The sequence below is a fragment of the Protopterus annectens genome, chromosome 3.part0 (assembly GCF_019279795.1).
Source record: "Protopterus annectens isolate FY-2018-M chromosome 3.part0, PAN1.0, whole genome shotgun sequence".
In the NCBI taxonomy this organism is placed as follows: domain Eukaryota; kingdom Metazoa; phylum Chordata; order Ceratodontiformes; family Protopteridae; genus Protopterus; species Protopterus annectens.
The window spans coordinates 163,454,780-163,469,639 of record NC_056731.1 but is presented as its reverse complement, the minus strand read 5'-3'; the positions used below and the strand labels follow the sequence as shown (position 1 = coordinate 163,469,639).

The window sequence follows — 14,860 nt, the reverse complement described above, 5'->3', positions numbered from 1 at the left end:
TAGTAAACAACACCACTACAGACCACATATGAGAGCAAAAAACAGTAGAAGTCAAACAGTATATTGTAGAAAATAAGTAAAAATATTTCAGGTAGCACACCAGCCAACCATGTAGCAACAAACATGAAAAAGTTACAATTCACCTTTGTTAGCCAAAGACAAAACAAATAAGCAGCAGACTACATAATATTACACTGCTCCAGTAGGCTGCAAATGTCACTTTGGCCGTTTAGTATCAGCAAAGGATTCAGATTCATGCACCAAAGTAATCAAATGGCCTTAGAGCCGGGAAATGACACAAAGTATATGTAAGCTGTTTGCATTTCCTATAAGAGCCCAACCTAGTAGTAGTAGTAGTGTAATCTGAGTTTGAGCAAACTCAAAAATGACAATTCTGCAAAGGCTACCTATGGTTGAAGAGCAGGGTCATGTGACTAATCACAACACTGGAGCATAAATGAATCCCTCTAACAAGCATTGGAACTAGTGCCCCTTTAAAAGGTAAGATGCATCTTGAGAATAACCTTTCTAAAATTAGCTCTCGTTTTCTAATATCTAGTGCTCTTTTTGATTCTGATGCATCTTCTGTTATACATGAGTCAGAGAATAAAAGTAAAACAAAAGATGAACATTTCATCTATGGGGCTAGATAAGATATCAAGCTGCTTGTTGGTTAGCCTGAAACATGATTTGTCAGACCTCCTAAAGAGGATATTCAATATCAGCCTCAAAATGGGCTTCATACTGAATGACTAGAGGACAGCAACAGTCATGCATCTTGCACAGAGTTGAGGTTTCAATGGACCTGGATAATTATAGACCCATAAGCCTGACCATTCTCATCTGTAAAGCTATGGAAATGATTATGGAATTAATAAACAAGATTATAGGTAACCTACAGTATTTCGACTCAAACCAACTTGGATTCAACAATGGCAGGTCCTGCCTACTTAACTTAGTCAACTTCATTGAAAAGGTTGCTGAAGTGATATGTAGGCATATCAGTGTCTAGACCTCACAAAAGTGTTTGACACCATAGAGCACTTGAGTATTCTGAATATATTCTCCCAGCCTGATGTCAGTTTGGTAGTGCATTGGTTCATAAATAGAATCCAGGAAGTTAGGGTGGATGGCTGTACCTCCTACGAAAGACTTTGGGCCACTCTCCTTTGGCATTTACTTCTTTGAGGTCAATGCTAATGTTAAGGTTTATGGCTGACTAAGTTTGTAGATAACTGCAACCTTAGTGCCATCATAAATTCCCAAGAGGACACCAAGATCCTTCAAGAGGGCCTATGTTAAACAAGTAGCTGTTGTCAAAACCATGAACTGAAGCCAAATGCCAAGAAACATGTAATTGTATCCTTAACAGTAATGGAATGAAACCAAGGATCTGGGACTGATCAGGTGGGTCCTTTGTTTACTGAGGGGATACTTCATTTCTGCTTGCTTCCTGGCTAAGGCTGTAGGTTGTGGGGTCCTGCCCACCTCTGGCTAGAAGAATTGGTGCTACTAGAAGGCTTCTGTTTTTTCTTAAGTGGCTGTAGTTTTCCTTGTGAAAGAGGGATACCAAATGTCTATTATATTGGCTGGCTTCAGTCATCTGGAAATTCAACATATGTATTTGATTAACTGTTTAAATGAGTTGACCCATGAAATCTTATCAGCCACAACATGGGTGAGACACAAAGTTACAGACAAGAAACAGTGTACTGGTAAACAGTATAGTAGTTAGAAGCATGATGACACACACAGGAAAATAAAGAATTACAGTATCAGTTCATCATTAATGGCAACTCAGACTCAACTGCAGCAAAATCAAAATAAGAAGTAGGCTAACAAGGGAGTGGTCTCAGTGTCTTGCTGAGACCTTCCTTTTCTCTGAGGACTCGGCAATGGGTTTTCCCCTTAATTCTTGGTGGGGTAGCAAGATAGGAACCCAGCATAAACTAGTTTTTGACCTTGCATACTGAAGTCTATCTGTCCAAATTCCTCATAGAGATCCTCCACTCTGAGGTTTTTGAACTTCTGGTTTGACTCATTGGTCCTTGTTGGGTCCTGTGACCTTGCGGTATGAGAATTCAACTGGAGGGAATTTAACCGCCACAACTTCACCTTCTCCAAGTGTCCTGATTTTCAGGAATCAATGTGACGTTCATCTGCCCTGTGGAGGATTCCCTTCTCTCTCTCCGTTTTTTGAGAAGTTGGCTTCTTTTTCTCTTATCAAGCCTTTTTCCTAAGCTAATTCCATGTGGGGGATGTGAATCATAGGAAACGTGTGTGTGTTTGTTTGTTTGTTTGTTTGGTGGGGGGGTGGCTTCTGTTTACCAAAAGCTATACTGCTTCTGATTGACAACTTCTTCAGAGATAGCTGGCTTTGTGTTGAACCTGTCCATTTTGCTGGTGCTGGTGAAATGTGGAACTTTTACTTCTTTTTGTCCCTGGATTGTGAAGGTTTGATTGATCTACCAGCATCATTAAGCATTTGCTTTCTAGCCCAGAATGTGTTCTTGTTTGCTTCTCTTAGACTAGCAGTCTCCAATGCTTGCTTGATTTTCCCTTTGCAGGCTTAGTTACTGTTGTTCTGGGATTTGTAATGCTTCTTCTTGTGATCTTGCAGTCGGCCCCTTTGGTTTGGTGTTCCCCAATACCTACTCCATAATTGTGATATTCAAAAGCTCTTTTTTATTAACATGTGAAATGTCCTTGGCAGCCTGGCTCTTGCCTTTGATTGGATGGAGCTCATGGTATCATAAAACAGTCTGTAATTAAAGCTTTGTTAATTAGTACCTCATTTAATTGTGCCATTAACTTGAAGTAAGTGAATTCAGTTAATTTCAATGTTCATACCTGCTAGTCCGCAAATTCTACATTTAACAATACAAAAAGTATCCTCGCTTTTTATTTCTAACTTTGCATCATTCTTTGTTTATTTTCCATAGTCATAATCTTTAGATCACCAATAGACTGTTGAAAATCTAGATTGTATTAGCAGACTTTTCAAACTATCCATCTTATATCTCTCATGCCCATTCTTAGTCATGTGAGGTAACTCTGCCCCTTGCCCCTAACCCCAGTCCTTTAAATTATATCACTAACAACCCTTTCCATAACAGTACCACTATTCAGACAAAGCCTCTTCTGGGTTTTGTGCATGAATTTACTGATATAGGGCTTTTGTAGTGGAAGAGAGGTGTGCAATGGTTTGTGATCAGCTCTTGGTTGGGTGTTTCACTGTTTCTGAATGTGCTCTTTTTTCAGTCATTTAAGGTTTGCTCTTTTATGTATATTCAATGTTTCCTGCTATATCTGTTTATGCATATGCGTGTCTATGTATGTGTAATATGTTTATGTTTCTTAATTAGGAAGTGAACTAGTTCAAAGACCCTTTTCACTAACAACCCAGGACATGTAACAGACAGTGGTAATAGAATGGTATAACTTTAATATGTAGACAAGACCACTGCAGAGGAAATACAGTGCAGTTAACAATGACATATTTTCACATTAAACAAAATATGAAAAAGAGATGTAACAGTAGTCAGTGTCACTAAATAACGTACAAGATAGTAGTACATATTATACAAAGCAATCTGGGAAGGGGAGTGATGCATTGTGATCTGTAGAGCTAAACTATGATTATGTGAATACAGTAACTATAAGACTAAAGCATATTTGATTATTTTAATGTTTAAATGTATTTAAGAGTACCAAACAAGTGTGGTTTGTCGAGTATTAGATGCATCAGGCCACCAGGTAATCTGCTTCACACTACAGGACCAGTAGTAGAAGATATATTAAGTGTAAATATGAATTACTGATATGTGAATAAGTGATAGGTTTCCCTGGTGGAGATTAGGCAAATCACTTCTGCTGCAGGAAAGGGTAAGGATATTTGGTTGAACACCCCTTGTGGAAGTGAGAGTATGTCTTTGCAGACATCTCATTGTACATTCCCTTTCTCAGTGCTATACTGGCTGCATGCATGAAAAGCAAAAATGCTCAAACTGTTCCCAGTGACCCCTCCTGGCTAACCCTTACCCTGGTTTTGGGGAGTAAAGGGACTGATTGGCCAAGAGGGGGCTGTTGATAAACAGATGGGGGTTAAAATGTGCAGAAAATTTCTAGTTTTGTATATCTCTCAACTGGATTAGTAATTTGTTGGATCTTTGTCAGATGTAGCATTGCTTTGGGCAGTAGGAGTGGGGGAGAAATATTGCTATAAGAAGCGTCTTTTAACCATGATTCACTTATAACTACAATCTTTAGGTTATTGGAGCTAATCCAGGCTTCTAGTCAATGCCATGTTATTCACGTTGGCTATGTTCATAAAGACACATCGAGAGATGTTTCTATTGCTTTAATGTGGAATTGCTAGGACTAGTTTAGCTATGTATATCTGGTTAGGAATAAAATTAGAATTAGAATTATTGATGGGTGTCTATAAATTTATAATAGTGAAAGGAAAAGGTTATTTTGACCAGTAATTTAAGGGTGATAATAAAAATGTTTTTACTGTAAGAGCTAGTTTGAGTTACATAAGTCTTCTGCTAGCTGTGGATGGTGATATTTGTACCTGTGGAAGTTATTTAATTTTTATATGGGGTGTGGAATTGTGTATGATGTATGAACCATTTCACTGTAAATAGGCTGTGTAGCAGTCAGTTGAAGTGTTGATAGTGGGTGTACGTTTAGTGTTAACATTTTTTAGGTAATATTTCATAGTTGCATCTGTAGGTGGATTGGGCACTCTAAATTGGCCCTAGGCATGAGTACCTGCATGTGTGCCTCCTGTGGAAGGTTGGGTGCCAGGCTGGCAACTCGACACCATAAAACTCCACTGTCAGTCATGAGTGGACAGGTGATCCGGTGTGGCGAACCCTAACCGGGAAAAGCCAGAGGAAGAAGAAGAATGTTTCATAGTTGCATGAGTTTATAATTAGTATTAAGTGAAAAGGTTCCTACTATAAGAGTATATCATTACTAGAGAAGGTTTAGTGTGTAATGACATGTATGTACAGTATATGTTCTAGTGAGATGAACTAATAGATTGGATAAACAATCAAATGGAATATGGCTGAAGAAATGGGATTCATGGGTAGTAACACAAAAGTAAAAAGGAGTAATGTAGTAGATGATAGGACCGGCTGGTGGGATAAACAAATATAATATGTTTAGTGATATTGGATTAGTTGGTGAGGACAAAGAAGTTTAAAGCAGATTATTTAGAGGAGATGGAGTTGGTGGGTGGGATTAATGATCATATGGAATTTGATTTGAAAAATTGTATTGGTGAATAGGAATGGAAAAGTATAAAAGAGATGAGGTAGGGGAGAGTGGGTCTGTTGGGCAGGAAAACATTGAAATGGAATATGCTTGGACAAAATTGGATTAGTGGTTGGGACTAGAGAAGTATTAAGGAAATGCTGTAAGAGGAAAGTATTAATGGGGTTCAGGTATTAATGTTAAATGGCAGCTGCTGTGTTACTAGTTTGTCACTTGTTATGGTAGGAACTATACAACTTACATTTTTCAGTTTGCAGTAGATCACGTACCTGTCTGTATGACTGCTGGGTTTACCACTGTGCACTGGTTATAATCATTAGTATTTGATATGCAGTTATTTGATTACGCCCCATTTTCATTTTATGTACCTTAGATGTATTGTGTAGTATAGCTACATATGTGGAAAGATTTATCAGTAGATCGTTTGATGGAGCCTTCCTGGTGACCACTTTTTCAAGGTTTCCATGCACATTAAATTTTTAATTTATTTCAGTCTTTCCTCTGTCTGTCAAAGTTATCAAATATGGAATGTACAGAGAACTGCGCCTCACTTGCACATTTATGATTGATTCAAACAGAAAAGCATAGTTTACACATTCCAGATAGATATCTGCAAGCCTGCATGAATAGATGTTGTATGTTGCAATTTTTAAGTTAATAAAAGTGTTTTAACATGACTTGAAGATTATGTACGTTGACACACACAATGTGATTATTGCATTTTTTTTGCATTTCTGCATAACAGCTTTGTTACAGTTGCATTTTCCCTTTCCTCAGATTACAGAAGAATTAGAGAAAGTAAAACAGGATATGGAAGAAAAGGGAAGCAGTATGACTGATGGAGGTAACTAAAAGAAATATAACTGAACTGTTTTCCTAATTCTAGATAGCCAAAATGAAAAAAAAATGAGGTTAAATATTTCTTATGACTGCATTGTAGTTCAGTACTCTTTACATTTTTTTCATGACAATATCCGTATCTGGACTTTATCATTTTTCATTGGTGGTGTTATATTCCATGTGGCAAACACTTTTCTCAGAAAACAGATTTATAGTGTAATATTGAGAAGCTTGTATGTTCTTAAATAAATTACAGTTTCCCTTCATAAGTCTTGTTCTAGGTTTCTTAATTAGGTCATTTATGCTTTTTTCTGGATTGCTTCTGTCACAGGATGCCTGTTATTCTGATTATGGCAAAATGTTTGCCAAGACTGAGTCATGTCAGCTTCATCTAAAGTGGATTGATGCAAGAGTAGGTTGCAGCTCCTTTTGCTCAATGGTATTGGTCAGCTGCCATGGCAAGCCAGTACTGGCCAGTTTTCAAAGGTGCAGACTCCCCTCCCTCCCTGTCTCTTCCTGTGACAGCTGATTGGCTGAGCATATCCTGTGGGCATATCAGCTGTGACAGTGAGTGAGTGTTCAGCCTTTTTCTGACATCCAAAGAAGAGGGTGCTCCGACTCTTCACAGGATTCAGTACTGATTTTGCCCTACTTTTACTGCTCAGCTAAGCCCCATTTGGGGACCCCTTCCTCTCACTTTATTATTAGATTTATTATTTTGTTTCTGTTTTTATGTCTTATTTAAAATATTTTAATTTTTATTTCTATTGCAGCAGAGTGCATTTGGTTTCTGTCTTTTGACAAATGCTTGCTTTTACTGTTTCTGAGGAAACTTTCAGTTATTTCTCTCAGAAGTGTAGTGAGTATTGTGCTTTCAGACACTAGAGGCCTGCCATTACTGTTATTACTCTGCTTTATTTTCATCTTTTGTCAGGAAAATATTGCAGAACTTGGAGAGTCCAGTCTCGCCTACATTCTTACCTGTGGGTTTGGAGCCAAATGTCAGCTCCAACTCGGCCATACTTTTAGCTCAAAGTCTTTCTGTTGGCTGGGTTAAGATGGTATCCCATGCTGCACTGCTCTCTATCCCCAGATCTCGTTTGCCGCTCATGTAGCTCGGACATGGTCTCGCTCTTGGCTGTGGCTAAGTACCTTTTTTTTCTTTATAACGGAGAAGTTTTTTGCATAAAAGCTATTTTCATAGCTATTTGTATGTGTTCTTGACTGTATTGTGGAAAAGTTGTGTTTTTCTCTTATAGTGTGTTCTTGTGGTATCCAACTAGCTGTTTCCAATGGACTAGGCCCGTTTCAAGTTAGAGGACCTAGTCTGTCCCCTTGCTTTCCTTGTGTGCTAACTTTTTCCCTTGGGCTAAAACCATTTAAATTAGAGGAATTAGTCCTCCCCCTTGTTTTTGTGTCTAAGGACCATTTTAGTTAGAGGTCTTTGTGGTGTACTGTTTGTTTGTCTTGTTCCCGTGCTTGTGGCTGTTTTGACCGTTGGTCTAGTTTTGAGTTAGTTACTTGGTGTTTGCGGTAACTATGTCTAAAGATACTAAGGAGCATAAGCCCTCAGGCTTTAAGAAGTGCTCCAAGTGCAGTTATAAGATGTCCATCACTGATGGACGCTCTGTTTGTGTGTACTGTCTGGGAGCGATTCACCTTCAGGAATCATGTAGTTTTTGTCATGCCTTTAGCCTGCATGTTCTTCAGGAAAGGAAGAACAAATTGATTTTGAAGGGACTTCTGAAACCCTCCTTCGAGGAGGGTTTGGAGAGTGCTTCCAGCTTTAAGACTTCTCCATCAAAAGCTAAATCTTCCAAGGCTAAAAAGCGATCCCAGGCTCCATCAGTATCCTCGGAGCCACCAGGGAAAATACCAAAATCTTCAACGACATCCTCAGCTCGATTGTCCTCGGGGCTGCAGAAAGTGTCAGTGGTAATGGAACCTGCTTCAGCTCCAATTTTCTTGGAGCCTGTTCAGAGCCGGTCGCCTAGCATCAGGCCGGTATCTCCTCCTTGCAGGTCTCCTTCAGAGAGGAGGTCTCGATCTCCTTCCCTATCCTCCAAGACCTTATCGGATGTGGACGTCGATAGAGTGGTGCAGAGACTTCTTCAGTCACCGGTACTGGCAAAATTGTTTTCGCCTCCAACCCAGTCGGCTCCGGAGTCGGTCCCTCAACCTACATAGATACTTCCTCCTCCGAGTGCATCTCAGCTTTTGGAGCCGGAGTGCTCGGCTCCGTGTGATGTCCCTAGGTCGGTTCCGACAGCCCCTCCTGGCTTATTGGTTTTGACATCAGCTCCGACCCCATTGGCGCCGTCCATGGGGTTCAGGACTCAGGATTCATTGGTCGGACCCGAGGGAGAGGCTTCGGGACACCTCTCAGCTCCTAGTCTCTCTCTCGGTGCTTTGGTGCCGGGAAGCCTGACTCCTGTCTCGGCTTCGGAGGCTGGTCGATCTTTGGATCTGGGAGGCCCAGCTTTCGAGGCCATGCAGAGCGTGCTGGCCAGGTTGTCAGTGGCATCATACGGTTCGGTCACTCTGTCCCCTACAGCACCGGTGCAGGTCTCTGATCGCCATCTATCTCTGGACAGCAGAGCCCCAAGGCCTCAGGGTACCCCCATGAGTGGTCCCCATATTTCTGAGGACCCTTCAGAGTTTTTGCCTGAGGAGTCACCAAGAAAGAAAACATATGAGGAAGCAGATAGATTCCCAGGATGAGTCTCTCACGTCAGACACCGACTTCGAGGAATCGGAGGGGTCCCCTAAGTCATCCTCTGAGGATGTTTCTTTCTGTGACATCCTAGAGATTTTGAAGCAAAGAAGTGACTGGCCATCCAAAGCCCCCTCTGAAGAGGAGTCAGTTTTCCTGAAGGCCTTTGGTGCTCAGCCCTCCGCCTCCTGGGTGTCTGCAGACAAAAATTTATTGGGTCTCCTGGGGACTGGTTCCACAGAGTCAGGGGTTTCCCACACCCTTCGACAAACCAGATCCAGAAGCTCGTCGAAGGGTGTGGGAAACCCCTGACTCTGTGGAACCAGTCCCCAGGAGACCCAATAAATTTTTGACTGCCCCTCCTGATAAGGAATTTCTATCCAAGAGAGTCCCTGTGGAAGCCATGGTTGTGGCAGCGGCCACCCAGAAGGAATTAGCTGAGACTTCTTCCACCGTCCATCCCCCTAACAAGGAGTCTAGAACTATGAACCGGTATGGGAAGTGTACGTTTTCTTCAGCGGCCTTTACTTTGCAGTCACTGAATTACTTGTCAAACTTTACATGGCTCCAGAGAGATCTCCTAAAGGAACTTGGAGATACTCTGACGGGTAACATTTCTGAGGTGGTGGCTCAGAAGGTCAACACTCAGATGTCTACCCTCAATTCTATTGCAAACTCCTCCATGAGGCTGATCTCCCATGCAGCCGAGGGAGCAAGTAGGGCAGCAAGTTCAGGAATCACTCTTAGGAGGCAGGCCTGGATGCGCCTTTGTCTTTTTGCGGAGGTCTTCAAGTCTTCATTCACCGACGCCCCGTTTGATGGTTCCTCTTTGTTCGGAACCAAGGTGAAAGACACTCTCACTAGGTGCGAGCAAGAGGAAAAACTCTGTCTGCCATAGGAGTCCGTTTTTCCCTTCCCTCTAGGCCTTATCCCAAGGCCCAGAGGGGTGGAAAGATGTGGTTCAAGAAATCACAGAGGTTTTTCCCCGGTGCACAAGGTGAGCCCCCCTCCAGAGGCAGGGGAGGGAGCGGTTATTCAGGTAGACACCACCTTAGGGGCAGAGGAGGCCCTCACAACTCGGGAGACCACGATTCCTTTCGTAGTTCTCCCTACCGCCACTCCTGATGGGAGGCCTGACTGTGCGTTTCCGGAGCCAGTCGGGGGTCGAATCCCATTATACCCGGAGGCCTGGCAAGATATCACCCAGGACCAATGGGTTCTATGAATAATTTCAGGAGGATATGTCATTCCCTTCTCGTCAAACCCCCTTCCAATTAAGAAAATTCTGGATGTTCCAACCAGTCAAAGGGATTCCGCAGCTTCAGAAGTTTCAAAGCTGCTAGAAAAAGGAGCCATCCAACATGTCCCCTCAGACCAGATTGGATTAGGGACTTACTCCAGATTCTTTTTGGTGCCGAAAAGGACAGGGGACTTGAGACACATTTTGGATCTCAGCCAATTGAACACCCATGTGCAAAAGTCCTAGTTCCGAATGGTCATGTTGCAGTCTATTCTCCCATTGTTGGGAAAAGAAGTGTGGATGTGCTCCATCGACCTCAAGGATGCTTACTACCACAAAAAGATGGACAGGGCATCTAGAAGTCACCTACGCTTCCGGCTGGGAGCCAGTCACTTTCAGTTTCGAGCCCTGACCTTTGGTCTCACCACAGCCTCCAGGGTGTTTACCAAATGCATGGCAGTGGTGACTGCTCACTTGAGACATCAGGGATTCCAAGTGTTTCCATACCTGGATGACTGGCTCGTTACTGCCACCACCAGGCATCTGCTACTTCAGACCAGAGACACTACTATCAACCTTTGTTGGGCATCACCTTGAACTGGGAAAAATCTGCCTTGTTGCCCTCGCAGCATGTCACTTTTATAGGTGCCAAATTAGACACCGTCCTCATGCGTGCGTTTCTGCCACAGTAAAGAATCAGAGTCCTGCAACAACAGGTGTACGCCTTGCTCCCTCTGAGAAGAGTGAAGGAAAGATTGGTCCTCAGTTTGTTGGGGACGATGGCTGCTGTGATTATGTTAGTCCCCCTGGCAAGGTTACATATGAGGCTTCTTCAGTGGCTACTCTTCGTCCAGTGGTCTCTTCAACGTCTTCCACTTTCTCACCCTATTATACTTACAGACAGGTGCAAACAGGATCTCAGTTGGTGGCTTCACACCGACAACCTCAATGCAGGAAAGCCCTTCGTTCCTTCACCTCCGGTTGCCACGGTGACCACGGATGCCTCCCAGATGGGGTGGGGGGGCATTATCTAGGCAGGACAGTCCAAGGCATGTGGCTAGAGCATGAGATGCATCTGTATATCAATGTCCTGGAGATGAGGGCAGTGCTACTAGCGTTGCAAGCACTTCAGAGCTTTCTTCCTCTCTGGACTCTTGCAATCCACTCACACAATATGTCAGTGGTATGGTATCTGAACAAACAGGAAGGAACCAAGTCATATCCCCTTTGCAGAGAGGCCATGCGAGTGTGGCAGTGGGCAGTGTCTTCCCAACATTTTCTGGTAGCAACGCACATTCCGGAGAAGTCCAATGTGATCACAGACAGGCTAAGCAGAGCTATTCTGATGCCTCACGAGTGGTCCCTGAACTGTCAAGTTGCAGAGCAGATCTTCCGTAGGTGGGGACAGCCTTGCTGCGACCTTTTTTCCAGCCCCCTCAATGCCAAATGCAGCAGCTACTTCACCCTTATCCCCCCTCAGGGGGAGTCACCCAGGGATACTCTAGTCCATGATTGGCCCTCCAGTCTACTATATGCCTTCCCTCCGGTTCCCTTGCTGTCAAAGGTTATTCAGAAAGCGCAATCCTTGGGAAGCAAAATGATTCTGATTGCTCCACACTGGCCTCTTCAAATTTGGTTCCCCTTTCTCCATCCCTATCTCATGGATGCTCCTTGGATTCTGGACCCACAACCAGACTTACTGACTCACGTGTCAGGGCAGCTCCATCCCTCTCTTCGGACCCTCCGGTTGACAGCCTGGCTACTCCACTTCAGTCATTAGTTAAGCTTCACCAGTTTTCGCTGGAGGTGGTTTATATTCTATCTTCCTCTCATAAACCTTCGACAAGGAAGATTTGTTACAACAAATGGAAGAGGTTTTCCATCTGGGCACATGCCAAAAAGACTGACCCTTACACAGCTCCAATCTCATCAGTATTGGAGTTCTTTTCTATGCTTTTCAACCATGGTTCAGCTGCCACAACCATTAAAGTCCAGTTGGCGGCGATTTCTTCTTTTCATGTCGCAGACGAACCTAGCCTAATGGCACATAGACTCTGTAAGGCTTTCCTGAAGGGCACTTTGTTGCTTTGTCCTCCTGTCTCGGAACCTGTTATGCCTTGGGACTTAAACTTTGATGTTATGTGATCCTATCTCGCCTACATTCTGACTGATGGGTTCGGAGCCGATCCCTCGGCTCCGACTCGGCACGCTTATGCCAAAGAGCGAAGTCTCTTATTGGCTGAGCTTACTATATCCCAGGATGCACCACTACCAGTCCCCCAGATCTCGTTTGCCGCTAACAAGCGAAGACGTGGTCTCGAGCTTGGCTGAGCTAAGTAGTGTTTTTCACTTACTTTCCTGTCAGGAATTTCTTTAAAATTGAACAAAAAGCTGTTTTAACAGCTATCTAGTGTGTTTTGTGTATGAATGAGTATTTTTCCTTGGTAAAATATTGTGTAGTGACTGTGTATTGTCAGACTAGAGGTCCCATCTGAGTTGAAGGGCCTTCCCCTGTCAGTTCGTTGTCTGGCTAATTCCCTATTATTTTTAGGGGTCTTGGATCCTTTACTTTTATTTTTGTATTGTGATTAGTCCTTGTTTAAAAAAAAAAAAAAAAAAAAAAAAGAAGAGAGAGAATAGAAAATTTTCTGTGATAGTCAGTGTGTTTTTTGGCTAGTTAACTATTTTTGATTGCCATAATGTCACAGGCTCCTAGGCCTTCAGGATTTAAAAAGTGCACTAAGTGCAGTTTCAAGATGTCGATCACAGACGACCACTTTCTCTGTGTGTACTGTTTGGGCGCCAAACATTTGCAGGAGTCCTGTAGTGTGTGTCACACGTTTTCCTCGAGGGTCCTCCAAGAGAGGAAAAATAAACTTATATTAAAAGGCCTTATTAAACCCTCATTTGAAGAGGCATTAGCTACCTCTCCTTCTCCTGCTAAAAAGAAAAGGGCGTCGGCTCCGACCAGTCCGTCGGAACCGACCGCCAAAAAAACATAGGCAGGCTTCTCCTTCGGCTCCACGGACTTCGGAGCCGAGGGAGGAACGGTCTGCCTCGATGCCTCCAGCCTCGACTCCTCTGGGTTAGGAGCCGTCGTCTGGGGCATCGAGAGGCGGGTCATCTTCATCGGCTCCACTGATCTCGGAGCCGATGAAGGTTGTCCGCTCAGACACTTCCTCCTCGGCGCCGAAGCCCTCTTCGGCACCGATGGAAATTGGTTTGGACATTCCTTCGGCCGATAATTGTAGAGTCGATTCGGAGCCGGTCCCCTAGTCCCTTGGAGCCGTTGGAGAGGCCTACTCGGACCCATTCGGTCTCTTCCAGGTCATCAAGGATGTCAGATTCGGACATAGACAGGGTGCTCCAAAGACTGTTCCAGTCCCCAGTCTTTCAGAAATTTGTTTCGGCTCCGACCCAATTGGCTTCGGAGCCGATAGCCCACTCCATTGCCATTCCTCCTCCGACCGCGGCTCCGGAGCAGGTGCTGATGGAGCCAGTGGAGATCCTAGGGTCGGCTCCGACCCTTACTCCAACCCGGCCTTGGGTCCGAGTTTAGCACACGGACTTCTTCGGCCGGACCCGGGTGACGTTTGGGACCAATGCTGTCGGTTCCGAGCCTCCCTCTCGGTGCTTCGGCCACGGGACTTCCGTCTGCTATCATCGCTCCGGGGACCGGAACCTCCCAGGATTCTGGGGGTCCGGCTTTCAGAGCTATGAGGAGTGCCTTGGCCAAGTCTTCTTGGCCATCTCACGGCTTTACCGGCACCTTCCTGGGCATGGAGACTGGGTCTTTGGCAGTTCCCCTGTCTCTAGGCAGCGGAGCCCTGGGCCTGAGGTTACCCCCACTGGGGTTCCCTCCTCCTGAGGGTCTTTCGAGTTGTCTTCGGAGGAGCCCCCAAGGAAGAGATCGTGCAAGAGGAAGCACGTGGACTCTCCCGATGAGTCTCTTACATCGGACACTGATCTTGATGATGCGGAGGGGTCCCCTAAGTCGTCCTCGGATGATGTCTCATTTGCAGACATTCTAGAGATCCTTAAGCAACGAGGCGGCTGGAATTCCAAACCCCCCTCCGCTGATGAGTCGGTGTTCCTCAAGGCCTTCGGGGCTCAGCCCTCTGCCTCCTGGGTGTCTCCGCCCTTCGAGCTCCTGGATTTGGTTTGTCGGAGGGCGTGGGAACATCCAGATACTGTGGAACCAGTGCCTTCTCGCCCTAACAAATTTTTGTCTGCCCCACCCGAGAAGGAGTTCTTAACGAAAGGCGTGGCTGTAGATGCCATGGTGGTGGCATCTGCTACCCAGCAGGACGTGGCAGAGGCTTCAACGTCCGTCCATCCTCCTAATAAGGAGTCTAGGAGCATGGACTGCACGGGAAGCACCCTGACTTCAGCGGCCTTTACTCTGAGGTCCCTGAATTATTTGGCACATTTCACCAGACTACAGAGGGATCTGGTCAAGGAGCTCTCAGACTCCCTCCCAGGTTATAAATAAAGTCGGTTAGCTCTCAGTTGGCTATCCTTAACTCGATTTCTAACTCGTCCATGAGGCTCATTTCATATGCGTCCGAAGGGCGGGCAGAGCGGCAGGCACAGGCGTGGCTCACGGAGACAAGCCTGGCTCCGTTGTGTCATTTCGGAGGCCTTCAAGTCTTCCTTTGCCGACGCTCCCTTTGATGGGTCCTCTTTGTTTGGACCCAAGGTAAAAGACACTCTTACCCGCTGTGAGCAGGAGGGAAAGACTTTATCTGCCGTGGAGCACGTTATTCCACTCCCTTCGGCCT

The 14,860-nt window shown here is 44.6% G+C and overlaps 1 protein-coding gene across 1 annotated transcript in view; it reads left to right on the top strand.

Annotated features, from left to right (window-relative positions):
• Window positions 1-14,860, top strand: part of IFT57 (intraflagellar transport 57) — a 771,045-nt gene that overhangs the window by 703,836 nt on the left and 52,349 nt on the right. Inside the window, exon 10 of the mRNA XM_044064661.1 lies at window positions 6,064-6,130. Coding sequence (XP_043920596.1) covers window positions 6,064-6,130 — 67 coding nt within the window. The remainder of the gene's footprint in view (window positions 1-6,063; window positions 6,131-14,860) is intronic.